This window comes from Bos grunniens, chromosome 10 (genome assembly GCF_055505025.1).
Source record: "Bos grunniens cultivar Pamir isolate PY7600 chromosome 10, Bosgru_T2T1.0, whole genome shotgun sequence".
Classification (NCBI taxonomy): domain Eukaryota; kingdom Metazoa; phylum Chordata; class Mammalia; order Artiodactyla; family Bovidae; genus Bos; species Bos grunniens.
Window position 1 is genome coordinate 82279548 of NC_141174.1, and position 13384 is coordinate 82292931.

General features: G+C 40.5%; 1 protein-coding gene across 12 annotated transcripts in view; it reads right to left on the reverse strand.

The window, feature by feature from the left end:
- NEO1 (neogenin 1) overlaps positions 1-13384 on the reverse strand; it is a 238134-nt gene that overhangs the window by 28772 nt on the left and 195978 nt on the right. For 6 of the 12 annotated variants that reach the window (XM_086322619.1, XM_086322611.1, XM_086322615.1 and 3 more), the window contains exons 16-19: positions 8137-8232; positions 5218-5441; positions 4997-5135; positions 2827-2934 (exon numbers count right to left, since the gene is read on the reverse strand). In XM_086322619.1, the coding sequence (XP_086178745.1) occupies positions 2827-2934; positions 4997-5135; positions 5218-5441; positions 8137-8232 (567 nt within the window). The remainder of the gene's footprint in view (positions 1-2826; positions 2935-4996; positions 5136-5217; positions 5442-8136; positions 8233-13384) is intronic. The other 6 variants (XM_086322618.1, XM_086322616.1, XM_086322612.1 and 3 more) reach the window with 1 other exon arrangement.

A 13384-nucleotide genomic window follows, 5' to 3' on the forward strand; every position in this document is an offset into this window, starting at 1 on the left:
GTGATCGTGTCATCTTGATTATCTGGGTTGTGAAGATCTTTTTTGTATAGTTCTTCTGTGTATTCTTGCCACCTCTTCTTAATATCTTCTGCTTCTGTTAGGTCCATGTCATTTCTGTCCTTTATCGAGCCCATCTTTGCATGAAATGTTCCCTTGGTATCTCTGATTTTCTTGAAGAGATCTCTAGTCTTTCCCATTCTGTTGTTTTCCTCTATTTCTTTGCATTGATCACTGAGGAAGGCCTTCTTATCTCTTCTTGCTATTCTTTGGAACTCTGCATTCAGATGGGAATATCTTTCCTTTTCTCCTTTGCTTTTCACCTCTCTTCTTTTCTCAGCTATTTGTAAGGCCCCTCAGACAATCATTTTGCCTTTCTTTTTCTTGGGGATGGTCTTGATCCCTCCTGTACAATGTCACGAACCTCTGTCCATAGTTCTTCAGGCACTCTGTCTATCAGATCTAGTCCCTTAAATCTATTTCTCACTTCCACTGTATAACTGTAAGGGATTCGATTTAGGTCATACCCGAATGGTCTAGTGGTTTTCCCTACTTTCTTCAATTTAAGTCTGAATTTGGCAATAAGGAACTCATGATCTGAGCCACAGTCAGCTCCCGGTCTTGTTTTTGCTGACTGTATAGAGCGTCTCCATCTTTGGCTGCAAAGAATATAATCAATCTGATTTTGGTATTGACCATCTGGTGTTGTCCATGTGTAGAGTCTTCTCTTGTGTTGTTGGAAGAGGGTGTTTGCTATAGCTAGTGCGTTCTCTTGGCAAAACTCTGTTAGCCTTTGCCCTGCTTCATTCTGTACTCCAAGGCCAAATCTGCCTGTTACTCCAGGTATTTCTTCACTTCCTACTTTTGCATTCCAGTCCCCTATACTGAAAAGGATGAAAAGGACATCTTTTTTGGGTGTTAGTTCTAGAAGGTCTTGTAGTTCTTCATAGAAATATTCAGCTTCTTCAGCATTACTGGTTGGGGCATAGACTTGGACTACTGTGATATTGAATGGTTTGCCTTGGAAATGAACAGAGATCATTCTGTCGTTTTTGAGATTGCATCCAAGTACTACATTTTGGACTCTTTTGTTGACTATGACGGCTACTCCATTTCTTCTAAGGGATTCTTGCCCACAGTAGTAGATATGATGGTCATCTGAGTTAAATTCACCCATACCAGTCCATTTTAGTTCACTGATTCCTAAAACGTCGACGTTCACTCTTTCCATCTCCTGTTTGACCACTTCCCATTTGCCTTGATTCATGGACGTAACATTCCAGGTTCCTATGCAATATTGCTCTTTATAGCATCAGACTTTACTTCCATCACCAGTCACATCCACAACTGGGTGATGTTTTTGCTTTGGCTCCATCCCTTCATTCTTTCTGGAGTTATTTCTCCACTGATCTCCAGTAGCATCATGGGTACCTACCAACCTGGGGAGTTCATCCTTCAGTGTCCTATCTTTCTGCCTTCTCATACTATCCATGGGGTTCTCAAGGCAAGCATACTGAAGTGGTCTGCCGCTCCCTTCTCCAGGGGACCACGTTGTCAGACAATGCTAAGAGATGCTTCTCAGTTTCCTTTGTTGTTCAGTTGCTCAGTTGTGTCCGACTCTTTGCGACCCCCATGAACTACAGCACACCAGGCTCCCCTGTCCTTCACTGTCTCCCTCAGTTTGCTCAAACTCATGTCTATTGAGTTGGTGATGCCACCCAACCATCTCATTCTCAGTCACCTCCTTCTCCTCCTGTCCTCAATGTTTCCCAGCATCAGGGTCTTTTCCAGTGAGTCGGCTCTTCACATCAGGTGGCCAAAGTTTTGGAGCTTCAGCTTCAGCATCTGTCCTTCCAATGAATATTCAGGGTTGATTTCCTTTAGGACTGGATGGTTTGATCTAGTTGCATCCAAGGGACTCTCAAGAGTCTTCTCTAGCACCACTGTTCAAAAGCATGAATTCTTCGACATTCAGCCTTCTTTATGGTCCAACTCTTAACATCCATATATGACTACTGGAAAAACCACAGCTATGACTCTATGGACCTTTGTCAGCAAAATGACAAAGGTCACTCTGCTTTTTAATGTACTGTCTAGGTTTATTACAGCTTTTCTTCCAAGGAGCAAGCATCTTTTAATTTCATGGCTGCAGTCACCTTAGGCCACCTTTTCATACAAAGGAACTTCAGGAGGCGAATTCTGGCTCCACAGCATATATTATCTGGATCAGAGGCAGGTTTTTCTCCTTGATAAAGATGAGGAAGGCATAGTGCCTTCTACTCTGGAAGTCCAAGGGAAAATTCAAGGTCCTGTCAGAGGTCCAGGCCAACTCAGACTTTTAACTTGAGTTGTAAGAGCACAGGAAGCTGAAGTAGCAATTCTGGATGAAAAAAGAAACTATAAGCCTAACGGATATTTTTGAGCTTTGGGGTAAAAGAGGTGAATTTATATTTATTGGGTATCACCCTGTAGAATTAGGCAGCGTCTTCAACCCCAAGACCCTGGTCATGTAGTCAAAGACAGAGAAGAATAGCTCTCTTGAGGACAATAAATAAGTCTGTATGTTCTACCATAACCAAAGACCGTCTAGTGCAACCCACACCATTGGAGTTTCATGAAATATGGGTCAGAACAACCAGCTGGCGACTCCTTTTTATGTCATTGAACAGCACCCCTTGCTTCAATTTCCAGGACCATCATGTCACATAGCACCCCAAAAAATGGTCAGGTCAAGTCTTGAGACCCCCATTCCTCCCAAGAAAAAGGCATTCTCCTAGAATGCAGGAACAGGGAACAGCCACACACTCACAGGCATCTCTGGCCTCTTACCTGTAATCTTGCCATTGGCTTCAGAGGGAGGCTGCCAATTTACAATTATGGTCCTAGGTTTCCCCTCTTTACTCACAACTGTCACATCCTTGGGCGGAGAAGTAGGAACTACAAAAGAATAACACTTTTAGTAATTCCTGTTCATTTCAACTGAATTCACCATTTCCTCAACCGTCTCCATTTAGAAGGCACAATAAAGGGTACAGCCTCTTGGCTTCAAAGAACTCACTGTCTGTCTATAAACAGCCCCAAGAAAAAGAAGAATATGCAAAGTACCAAAGAGGAAATACCATATTGAGAGGACAAAGAACAGGCATCCCAGACGGGGAGGTCAGGCAGGATGGTTAGGTAAAATTAAAAGCCACCTGCAGTCCCTGCTTGGTAGATCAGGAGACAGAAAATGAGAAAAGTCATGTAATGTGCCCAAGACTACGTTTTCTCCCCTAATTTGGATTATTTTGTTAGAAAATTTTTAAGTGTAAAGTAACTTTGTCTCTACCTATATATAGTTGGCTTTCCAAACCAAATATGATATTTGAAAACCACCATTCCCCTAAAGAATAAATGATTTACAAATTAATGTTTTATTATGTTAAATTTGCACCGAAAAGATAGTCAACCATTAAAGGTTATTGCTCTGAAATGTAAAGCTGTTTACGGAACAGAAAAGCCAATTAAACAAAAACGACAGTGAGTCTGGGTTTCCATGGTAGTGGTGGTGAAGTTTCTAGGTCGTGTCTGGACCTTGCGACCCCATGGACTGTAGCCCCACCAGGCTCCTCTGTCCATGGGATATTCTCAGGCAAGAATACTGAAGTGGGTAGCCATTTCTTCCTCCAGGGGATCTTCCGAGCCAGAGATCAAACCCACATTTCCTGCATTGCAGAAGCCCCTTATGTTTCCATATTATGGCTGAAAACTTTTAATGTATTAATACTAGTTGGGAAATCAGCATATTAAGTATATCCTTACATTTATTCTTTTCCTGAAATACTAGAAATCTCCTGGTATGAAATGGAAGGAAGCCAAGCCCAGTGAAATGTAAACTCCTAATGGAATATCATTTATTACCTAATGGGCTGGAATGAAAGCACAAAGGTATTTTTAAAACTGGCAAAGAAAGCAAACTCAAGTTCTATTTACGTTTTTGTGCACTGCATTTCTTTCTCTCCGAATCTATCCCTTTTTTTTCTCTGTAGGAAATTCAACCAACTGTGCCAAAGATAAGACATCAGGGCCAAACCCAGTCTGGAGAGACTTTATAGCTCCGTTTTTTTCATTATTCACATAAAGGAGAGAAAGAAATAGGGAGGTGGAATAGACAGAGCCTCCCAATGGTTACACATATCCCCATGCCAGGGAAGTATAAGGGGCAGAAGGGCAGGCCTACAAGTGAGCAAAAAGCAAGCAAACCTTTCAAATTAGATGGCTTGCTTTCCCCTTAATTTACTTAGCTGTATTTTTTCTTTCATGTTTACTTACAGACAAAAACCCTAAGAATACTCCAGTGGGAGACTTTATAAGACACTAACCAGTTTGCAAGAAAGCTTCCAGGGAAGTTTAGGAGAGCTCTGGTAAAGTGCTGAGGCTCTAGCAAGCATGGTATTGGTAAAGGGCAGGCTACTTCATCTTTTCTATCTCAATTTTCCAGGAAGGCAAGGTTAAAAACCGTAATTCCTTACATCTACACAGTGCTTTATTACTTACCATTTGCTTTATTTATTGGGTAATTTATTTTACCCTATCAAGTAGAAAAGACAGCAATTACCCCTCTTTTATAGATGGAAGAAATAGCTTCAGAGAGGCTGGATGACTTGCTTATATAGTCAGTAGGTGGCTGACCTTGGAATTGAACTCATGTCTCATGATTCCTAAACTCTAGTACATTCTGCATTATTTCTTTCTGCTATTTGCTAATGTTCTTGAACAATGATGAAAAAACCAAAATTCTTCAGCTGCGAAAGCAAACACTGAACTCCAGCTGTAGCTGCTCTCACTGTGTTCTGTAAATATGTCAATTCACACACTTAGTTCTTTCCTTGGGTAGTAAAGAGAGGTGATGAGGCGCCTCATGACTTCGGATGTGGTACAACATTAGCACGGACTTTCCTGGCTTTCACATCTAGTGAAGAGAAGAAATGCCATGTGACAAAGTTCTGACAACACATACCTAATTCAAAAGTAGTCCCGTGGGCTGTCATGCTCCATGTGCTTGATCTTCGACCTTTGGTCACCATCACAGAGAATTCATAGAGTGTATTTGGTTTTAAACCAGTCACCAAATAACTCAAAGTCGTTGCATTAGCATTCTGGAAACATATGAATCAAGAGCTTCAGAATCAGAAAGTATGAATAATTAGCTCTTCTTACCCAGAGTGAATGTGCCAGTACCTTGTACTTGGTGTTTGCTGGGATGTTGGTTTTCCATCGGACTGTGTAGTATCGGGAGTCTGTGATCTTCTGGTGTTTGGGCAGGGAGTTGTCTGCCCAGGTGATCCTTATGGTGTCATGGCTCAGAATGGAAGCCTGAACTCCCACTGGTGGCATCATGGGAGTGGGATCTGGCACTGGAGTGTATGGAGCATTAATAACAAACAAATCAACTTCAGAAGTGTCTGGGGTAAAAAGTAATTAAAAATGGAAGTGGCATTTTAACATAAACAAAAACAAAAGGGAAATGCAAGGTAATATAATGGAATGAAAGGTGAGAAATGGAGAAAGAGAAAGAGAATCCAGAGTTAATATATAACCATCATTCATTTAAAACAATATTTCCACTTGTGTTCTTTCAGGAAACACTTGCAGGAAAGCACCTAGAGAAATAGTACTTAACTATTTTCTACTACTGTAAACTGCGTGTATATTGAATAGGTAAATAAAATTTGGTAATCCAGTGTTCCCCAGTGGCTCAGACGGTAAAGAATCTGCCTGCAATGTGGGAGACCTGGGTTCGATCCCTGGGTTGGCAGGATCCCCTGGAGGAGGGCATGACACCCACTCCAGTATGCTTGCCTGGAGAATTCCCACTGAGGAGCCTAGTGGGCTACAGTCCACGGGGTCGAAAAGAGTCGGACACGACCGAGTGACTAAGCACAGCACACATCATTCAAACTTGACTTTTCTTTGTCTTAAAATTTTTTCTTTAAATAACTTGAAAATTCTACCTTAGATCCAAAAAGGATCACTAAAAGAAGAAAACTGCTTCTAAAATCAAGGGTATTTTTCCTAAATAAGTAACACAAAGCTCATGATCTATTTTGGTATTTCAGTGAATGTGGTTGAATTTTGGGGGATGTTGCTTATCACACTGGACATGTAAGGGCCTCTCCTCTAAAATCTGAATTTGAATATCAGCCAGTGGAAACTCAGCCTGGTCTTGGAACTGGGTGTATCTGAAACCCACACAGGGTCCAATTCAGATCTGCTGATGCCCAGGGTCTAAAAGCAGTACCACAACATGGCTTACATTCAAGTAAAGCAAAGGGAATCCAAGGGCATTACTCTTCATGAAGGAAAGGTAAGCTTATAACATGCGGGAGTATTTTATACTTTTCCCAGTAGACTCAGAAAACAACCCACTGATTAATCCCAATCAGTTTTGGGAAATGCCCCAGCTATTAAGGATTTAAGTGACACAGCTTTATGAACTTAAGAAATCAGAGCACTTTTTGATAGAAGGAAAAGTCTATACTCATGTGCTGTCCTGAACCATATGCAACAGACATATTCTCTAAGCAGCACCGTCAAAACAAGGCCGGAACGAGCCCAAAGGCACCATGACGTGCGGTAATAGGGAAGCATCCAACGCGCTTTCCCAGCTCTCGGTCAGGTACTTAAGTACACACACACTGATTTATTTTAAGTGAAGGTCTTAAAATGGGTATCCCATTTAGCTATGGTGACTAGTCCTTCCTATAACCTAAAATCTGAGACAGCAGGGGCCTTATTTATGAATAATTGCCAAGCTAAAGCAATAATCTCCATCTGTGTATTTCCTACCCAATGAACACTGAAAATAACAGAACAGCACACATAATAATCAAGGGCTTTGTTCAAAGATCAGGACACATACCAATTAGCTAAAGAAAATGCACCTTCAGGTGCAAAAGTCACTAAGACTGCGAGATTTTTTCTTATTGTAACAACTCTTAGAAAAGACAGCTAGGTAACATGACTTAGGAATGTTTCTTCTTGTGTACTTCTAGCCACGCTATATTTTTAAATCACATAAGAGAAAATAATTCCAAATTTGTTTTTTCCCTATTACAGACTGATTTAAGAAAGTAGCAAACCCTTTATTTAAATATTCTCTTTCATCTTATGTTTTTTCTTTTCTGACATACCAAAGCTATTTTTAAAAGAACTTATAAATTGTAAGCACGCAGGAGCAGAAGACAGAACTATCAAATATGCAGTAATGGTATTGATCTTGGTAAGTAAAAGCATAAAAACAGGCGACAGAGATTATCTTTTTAAAATGAATAATGCCAAATCCGTACTGTATGCAAAGCATCCAGAATACACAGCAGGCAATACAGAGTCACAATTTTGTTTTGAGAAACAAAAGAATATTACTGAAAGCGATACATTCTTTGATTTCCAGTACCATTTAGAAAAATTTACAATTCTAATATATTTACTTCAGTAAATTTTCTCATTCAGATCTAGATCTACATCATGTTTTACATATCTACAGAAATTTTACATCATTCTTTTAAAGATATTTTAATAGATAAATTACAAAGAAAAGTAATAAATATTTGGTCTCTTTTGTAATAAATTTACAGTTTATCAAATGGATGGTACATATAGCTTTATGCTGTCTATATAAATAAATCTTATAAAAAGCACATAGAAAAATACTTTCCCAACTAATTCAAGTACTAATAAAGAAAATGTTGGATTTATCAATCTAATACATTTATTCCATTAATAACCTATATATTTTCTCAGAGATATGGAGATCCTTTAACTTTTTTCTCCTTTTAGTTATAACTCACATGACTAAAAGATGAAAAATCACTTTTAACTCTCTCATGACTACGCTTTCTAGATCCCAACATATTAAAAACATGTGCTATACAATTACATAGATGTGTTTACATGACAGGATTAATATTTTCTAAAAAGCAAAGCAGGATTTAACAGAACTTTCTGTGTTGAAAGCCCATTTACCCTCCTATGAGGCCTCACCCTAAACTGCCATATCCTTTTCCTTCCACTGACACCCACGGGGCAGGCCTCATGCTAACATTCTACTTAAGCTGCAGGAAAATACGCGGACAACCAGGGATGGACAGGATACCTTACCTGTGTGAGGTCTGGTCACAGCACTCTCGTACAAGGGGATACCTTCACCTACGTTGTTAAATGCTTTCAGGGTAATCACATAGTGAGAGCTGGGATCTGAAGGAAAGAAACAAGTGGAGACACGTAAAAAACTCTCACTACAGAATTTTAAACATTCACAGATGACTGTGTGTAATCTTAATTGTAATAAAAGCCGAGTCAAGTGAAGTCGCTCAGTCGTGTCTGACTCTTGGCGACCCCATGGACTGTAGCCTACCAGGCTCCTCTGTCCATGGGATTTTCCAGGCAAGAATACTGGAGTGGGTTGCCATTTCCTTCTCCAGAGGATCTTCCCGACCCAGGGATTGAACCTGGGTATCCCGCATTGTAGGCAGATGCTCTTACCATCTGAGCCACCAGGGAAGTCTCAAAAAAAAACCAGGTCATACTTTAAAATTTTTTTATGTGGGATTATTCTGAGGGGTGGGGAGGAATGGAAATGGGAGCATACAGATTATAGAAAAACTGGCTGGGATCAACTTCCTGTAGTCCCAGGAGCAAGGGAGACTGTTCCTGAATCTTCTCTTGGCTTCAAGTCATCAGTGGTTTAGTGATGTTACTGTATAGAGAAGAGTCTGGATTAAAAAGAATACGTAGGATTTCCATGTGTTGGAATCCCACAGGTGCAGCTTGGACTTAAACAAACCCCATTCCTTCTCAGAAGGAGGCAGCGATTGGAACAGCCAAGCTAGAGAAGTAGGAGAGAAACTGTTAAACCAGTTAACCGTTGACGGTCCTTAACTCTCTGGGATGCCAACCTCATCTAGCTTTCATGCAGACTTCTTGGTTGGAGAAGACATGGCCCAGGCTTTCAACTGGCTAAGATGATGATCATGTAAAATGCTGCTAGTTAGATTTGGTGAAAAAGAGGGATATTATATAGTTGGAATAGCATTCATTCTCCTATTGGCTAAGGCAAATCTGGAAGACTCTGCTTTATCACATTCCTGATCCAGGCAAGGTTTAGTACAGGTACTTCGAGAGTCTAGTCTCAAAATGAAGACTGGGGTTCCACTGAAGCGTTGTAGGGTGGGGAGTTGACCCACACCACTCACTTCTGGTAAAGCTGGGCAGTTTTTCAAGGTGGCCACACCTCAAGTGGCCTTCATTTCTTCAAAAGCTGCTTGGTGGCCCATTTTCTAGATACCATTGAGCAGTATATAAAGGTACCTGGTCTTCCAGTGTGAGAAAGAACTGACAACAAATGGAATAAATAAGAGTTAGTACTTGACTGGCAGGAAAAGGTGCTGATATGGACAACATGGTAGAAGGTGATGCCATTCATTGAGACTGGGGACAGAAGAATCACAATACACATTTTCCAGACTTGATTCTAGGCCCCCTTCTAGTCCTACTCTTCACTCTCTGCCCATGTGCTTCCATTCATTTCCTTGGATGGATTAGCATACATGTGTGATCCAATGCAAATTAGTCCTGACTTTTCTTCTGAGCACCAGACCTGTTCAACTGTCTATTGGGCATCTCCATCTCTTGGATGTCTCAAATCTCTTTCTCTCCCCTTCCTCCGCCCCTTCAGATCTGCTCCAGTTTTCCCTAGAGTTCATAAATGGCATGACTAGGCATGCTGTTGTTCAAGCCAGAAACATGGGAGTCATTAAGACCTCTCTCTCCCTCCTTCCTTACATAAGTGATCAAGTCTTGTTGATGCTACCTACATGCCTCCCACCACTCTGCCTCATTCCCTGTGCTCACTCTTTATTGGCCACCTCTCAGTCCACCGAGCGGTGTGTGCTCTCCTACGACTGGGTTGTAACCTGTGCAGCAGATTGTAACCTGTGTAATCTGTCCCCTATGCTGCAGACATACAACACTCTTATTTACTCAGACACTGCCCGTGCATCTGAAAGGGGCCATCCCAGACTGGATGACCTCTTTAAATACATAGCCTGTAGCATCTCAATTCTCCTCCTCAGCATTCTAAAAATTTAAATTATTTAAAAATTATATTATCTCTAATCATTGGAATCACATCTGCTTGATTCTCTATTTCTATTGTGCTCTATTTCTAGCACAGTGTCTGGGGTATTTGCTGATTGAGTGAAAGTCTGCAGAAGATACTAACTTTAATTTTGATTAAATTATGATAGACTATAAGATATTCTATCATGATTTATCATATTCCAGTACAGATACCCAGCAAGCAGATGTTTATATAGATTTGAAGCTCAGAGAGAGCTCTAGTTTGATTAATAAATGCATTCTTATGTGTATTTCTCCACTCCACTGACTTTTCTTTTGTTCAACATTATATGTATCTTAAATCTATCTGATAAATACTGCAAGTTTATTTTACTTTATGCCACACCAATTTTTTTTGCTGCTTCTCAGTGTGCACCTTCTTTACTACTAAAGTATGTCTACTGCCTTCAGCACATGCAGGGCTCCTTCTCAGCTCTTGTTTCCAATCACTATTCTCCCTCAGTCTTTCAAGTACAAGTCAGGCTTCTTCCCTGCCTGCTCCACTGTGCCTTACCACCTCCTCCTCCTCTGAACACACTTCACTTCAACGCTTCTGTTTCCTGTGTTTTACTTTCCTTCTCCTGTTAGACTGAAAGAGGATTTTCATTTCAGTAGTTTTGTAAAGGAAACAGGAGGAGTGGGTGACCACAGAAGTATTTTTATCCTAGCCTATTCCTTTGCTCTCCTACAACTGCCTTATAAGACTGTTCATGTGGGGAACACTTCCCAGGTTAGCTGTGCTGTTTCTTCTTGAAAGGAAAAAGAAAAAGGCTACTCTGTTTTTGACTAAAGCATTAAATTGCTGCTTATCTTCTACCAGAAAAGATGACCCTAAGTAATTTATCGCTTGTTCTTGTGCTTAGTCGCTCAGCTGTGTCCAACTCTTTGTGACCCCATGGATTATAGCCCACCAGACTCCTCTGTTCATGGGGATTCTCCCAGCAAGAATACTGGAGTGGGTAGCTAGCCACTTCCTTCTCCAGGGGATCATCCCAACCCAGGGATCAAACCCAGGTCTCCCACGTTGCAAGTGGACTCTTTACTGTCTAAGTCACAAGGGAAGCCCTAAGTAATTTATCAGACACTTAAAACTGTCCTTAGGAAAGATATTTACAAATAAATTTGAATAAAAAAGGTTGGTCAGGGAAGATTCTAAATTAAAAGGCAAGCCTTTCAGAGGAAGATCTCAATAATGATATTTAATTTGGAAAAATATGCCTATCTAAATCAGTTCATTTTCTATTATAAAATATTACTGTTTCTCAAAATGTTGGCTTTGTAACTCACCTTTGAGGTAATAATTTATATATAACACAATATACCCATTTATATGTACCTTTTTGGCTTTGACAAATACATACACCTGTTTAAGAGTCTACTACTTAGCACTAAACAACAAAAACAAATCACGACCACATATTCCCAACACTCTGAAGAGTCCTCCTATTGCCAGTCAACTGCAGTCAATCCCACCTCCTCGCTTTCTAGTCACCCACTCATCTTGCTGTGTCACTATAAGGGCCACACATGCTGCAATTTCATGAAAATGTAGTAACACAGTATGTACTCTCTTGTGTTTTGCTTCTTTTGCTCTGCATAATGTTTGTGAGATTTGTTATGTCGTTGAGTGTACCTGTAACCCATTTCTTTTAACTGCTGACTAGTATTCCGTTGTCAGAGAAGGCAATGGCAACCCACTCCAGTACTCTTGCCTGGAAAATCCCACGGACGGAGGAGCCTGGTGGGCTGCAGTCCATGGGGTCGCTAAGAGTCAGACACGACTGAGCGACTTCACTTTCACTTTTCACTTTCATGCATTGGAGGAGGAAATGGCAACCCACTCCAGTGTTCTTGCCTGGAGAATCCCAGGGACGGGGGAGCCTGGTGGGCTGCTGTCTATGGAGTCGCACAGAGTCGGACAGGACTGAAGCGACTTAGCAGCAGCAGCAGCAGCATTCCATTGTATGGATATAGTACAATTCATCACTTAACTTGTTTACCCCCTTTAGATTATTATAAATCAATTATGAACATCTGTGTAGAAATCTTTGTGAAGATATGCGTCTTTATTTCTCTTGGTTAAGTAACTATGAGTGGGAATGTTGGATTGTATAGTCAACTTTTTCAGAAACCTCCAATCTGTTTTCTAGAGCAGTTGTACCTTCATATGTGTCTACCAGCAAGTATGAGTTCCAGTTCTGCATCCTTGCTGATATCTGGTATTATCAGTCTATTAAATTTTGGCAGTTTTAGAGGTTGTGTAGTGATATTTTATTGTGGCTTTATCTGCATTTCTCTGATAATTAATGAAGTTGAGAATCTTTTCATGTGCTTACTGTCCACTCATATATCATCTTCTTTGGTATACTGTCCATCCAAATCTTTTTCCTACCTTTTTATTGGACTATTATCTTCTGAGTTTTTAAAGAAATTTTTAGAACATATTCCAGACTCAAATTCTTTGTCAGATACTTGAATGATGAGTGTTTTCTCTTGGTCTGTGGTTTACCTTTTCATCTCACAGGTCTCTTTCCAAGTAGAAGTTTTAAATTTTGATGAAGCCCAATTTATTCATTTTTCATTTTTTTAATTTGTACTTCTTTGTATCCTAAGAGATCCCTGTGTACCCCAAAGTCACATAGATTTTTTTTCTGTATTCTACTAGACAGCATATTAAAAAACAGAGATATAACTTTGCTGACAAAGGTCTGTATAGTCAAAGCTATGGGTTTTCCAGTTGTCATGTGTGCATGTGAGAGTTGGACCACAAAGAAGGCAGAGCACTGAAGAACTGATGCTTTCAAACTGTGGTGTTGAAGAAGACTCTTGAGTCTCTTGGACAACAAGAAGATCAAACCAGCCAATCCTAAAGGAAATCAACCCTGAATATTTATTGGAAGGACTGATGCTGAAGCTGAAGCTCCAATACTCTGGCCACCTAATGCAAAGAACCGACTCACTGGAAAAGACCCTAATGCTGGGAAAGATTGAGGGCAGGAGGAGAAGGGGATGACAGATGACAAGATGGTTGGACGGTATCCCGACTCAATGGACATGAGTTTGAGTAAGCTCTGGGAGATGGTGAAGGACAGGGAAGCCTGGTGTGCTGCAGTCCATGGGGTCGCAAAGAGTCAGACACAACCAAGCGACTGAACAACAACAACCAGAAGTTTTAGTTATTTGTTTAGGTCTGTTTCTGTGTATGCTGTAAGAGTCAATGAAGGCTCCT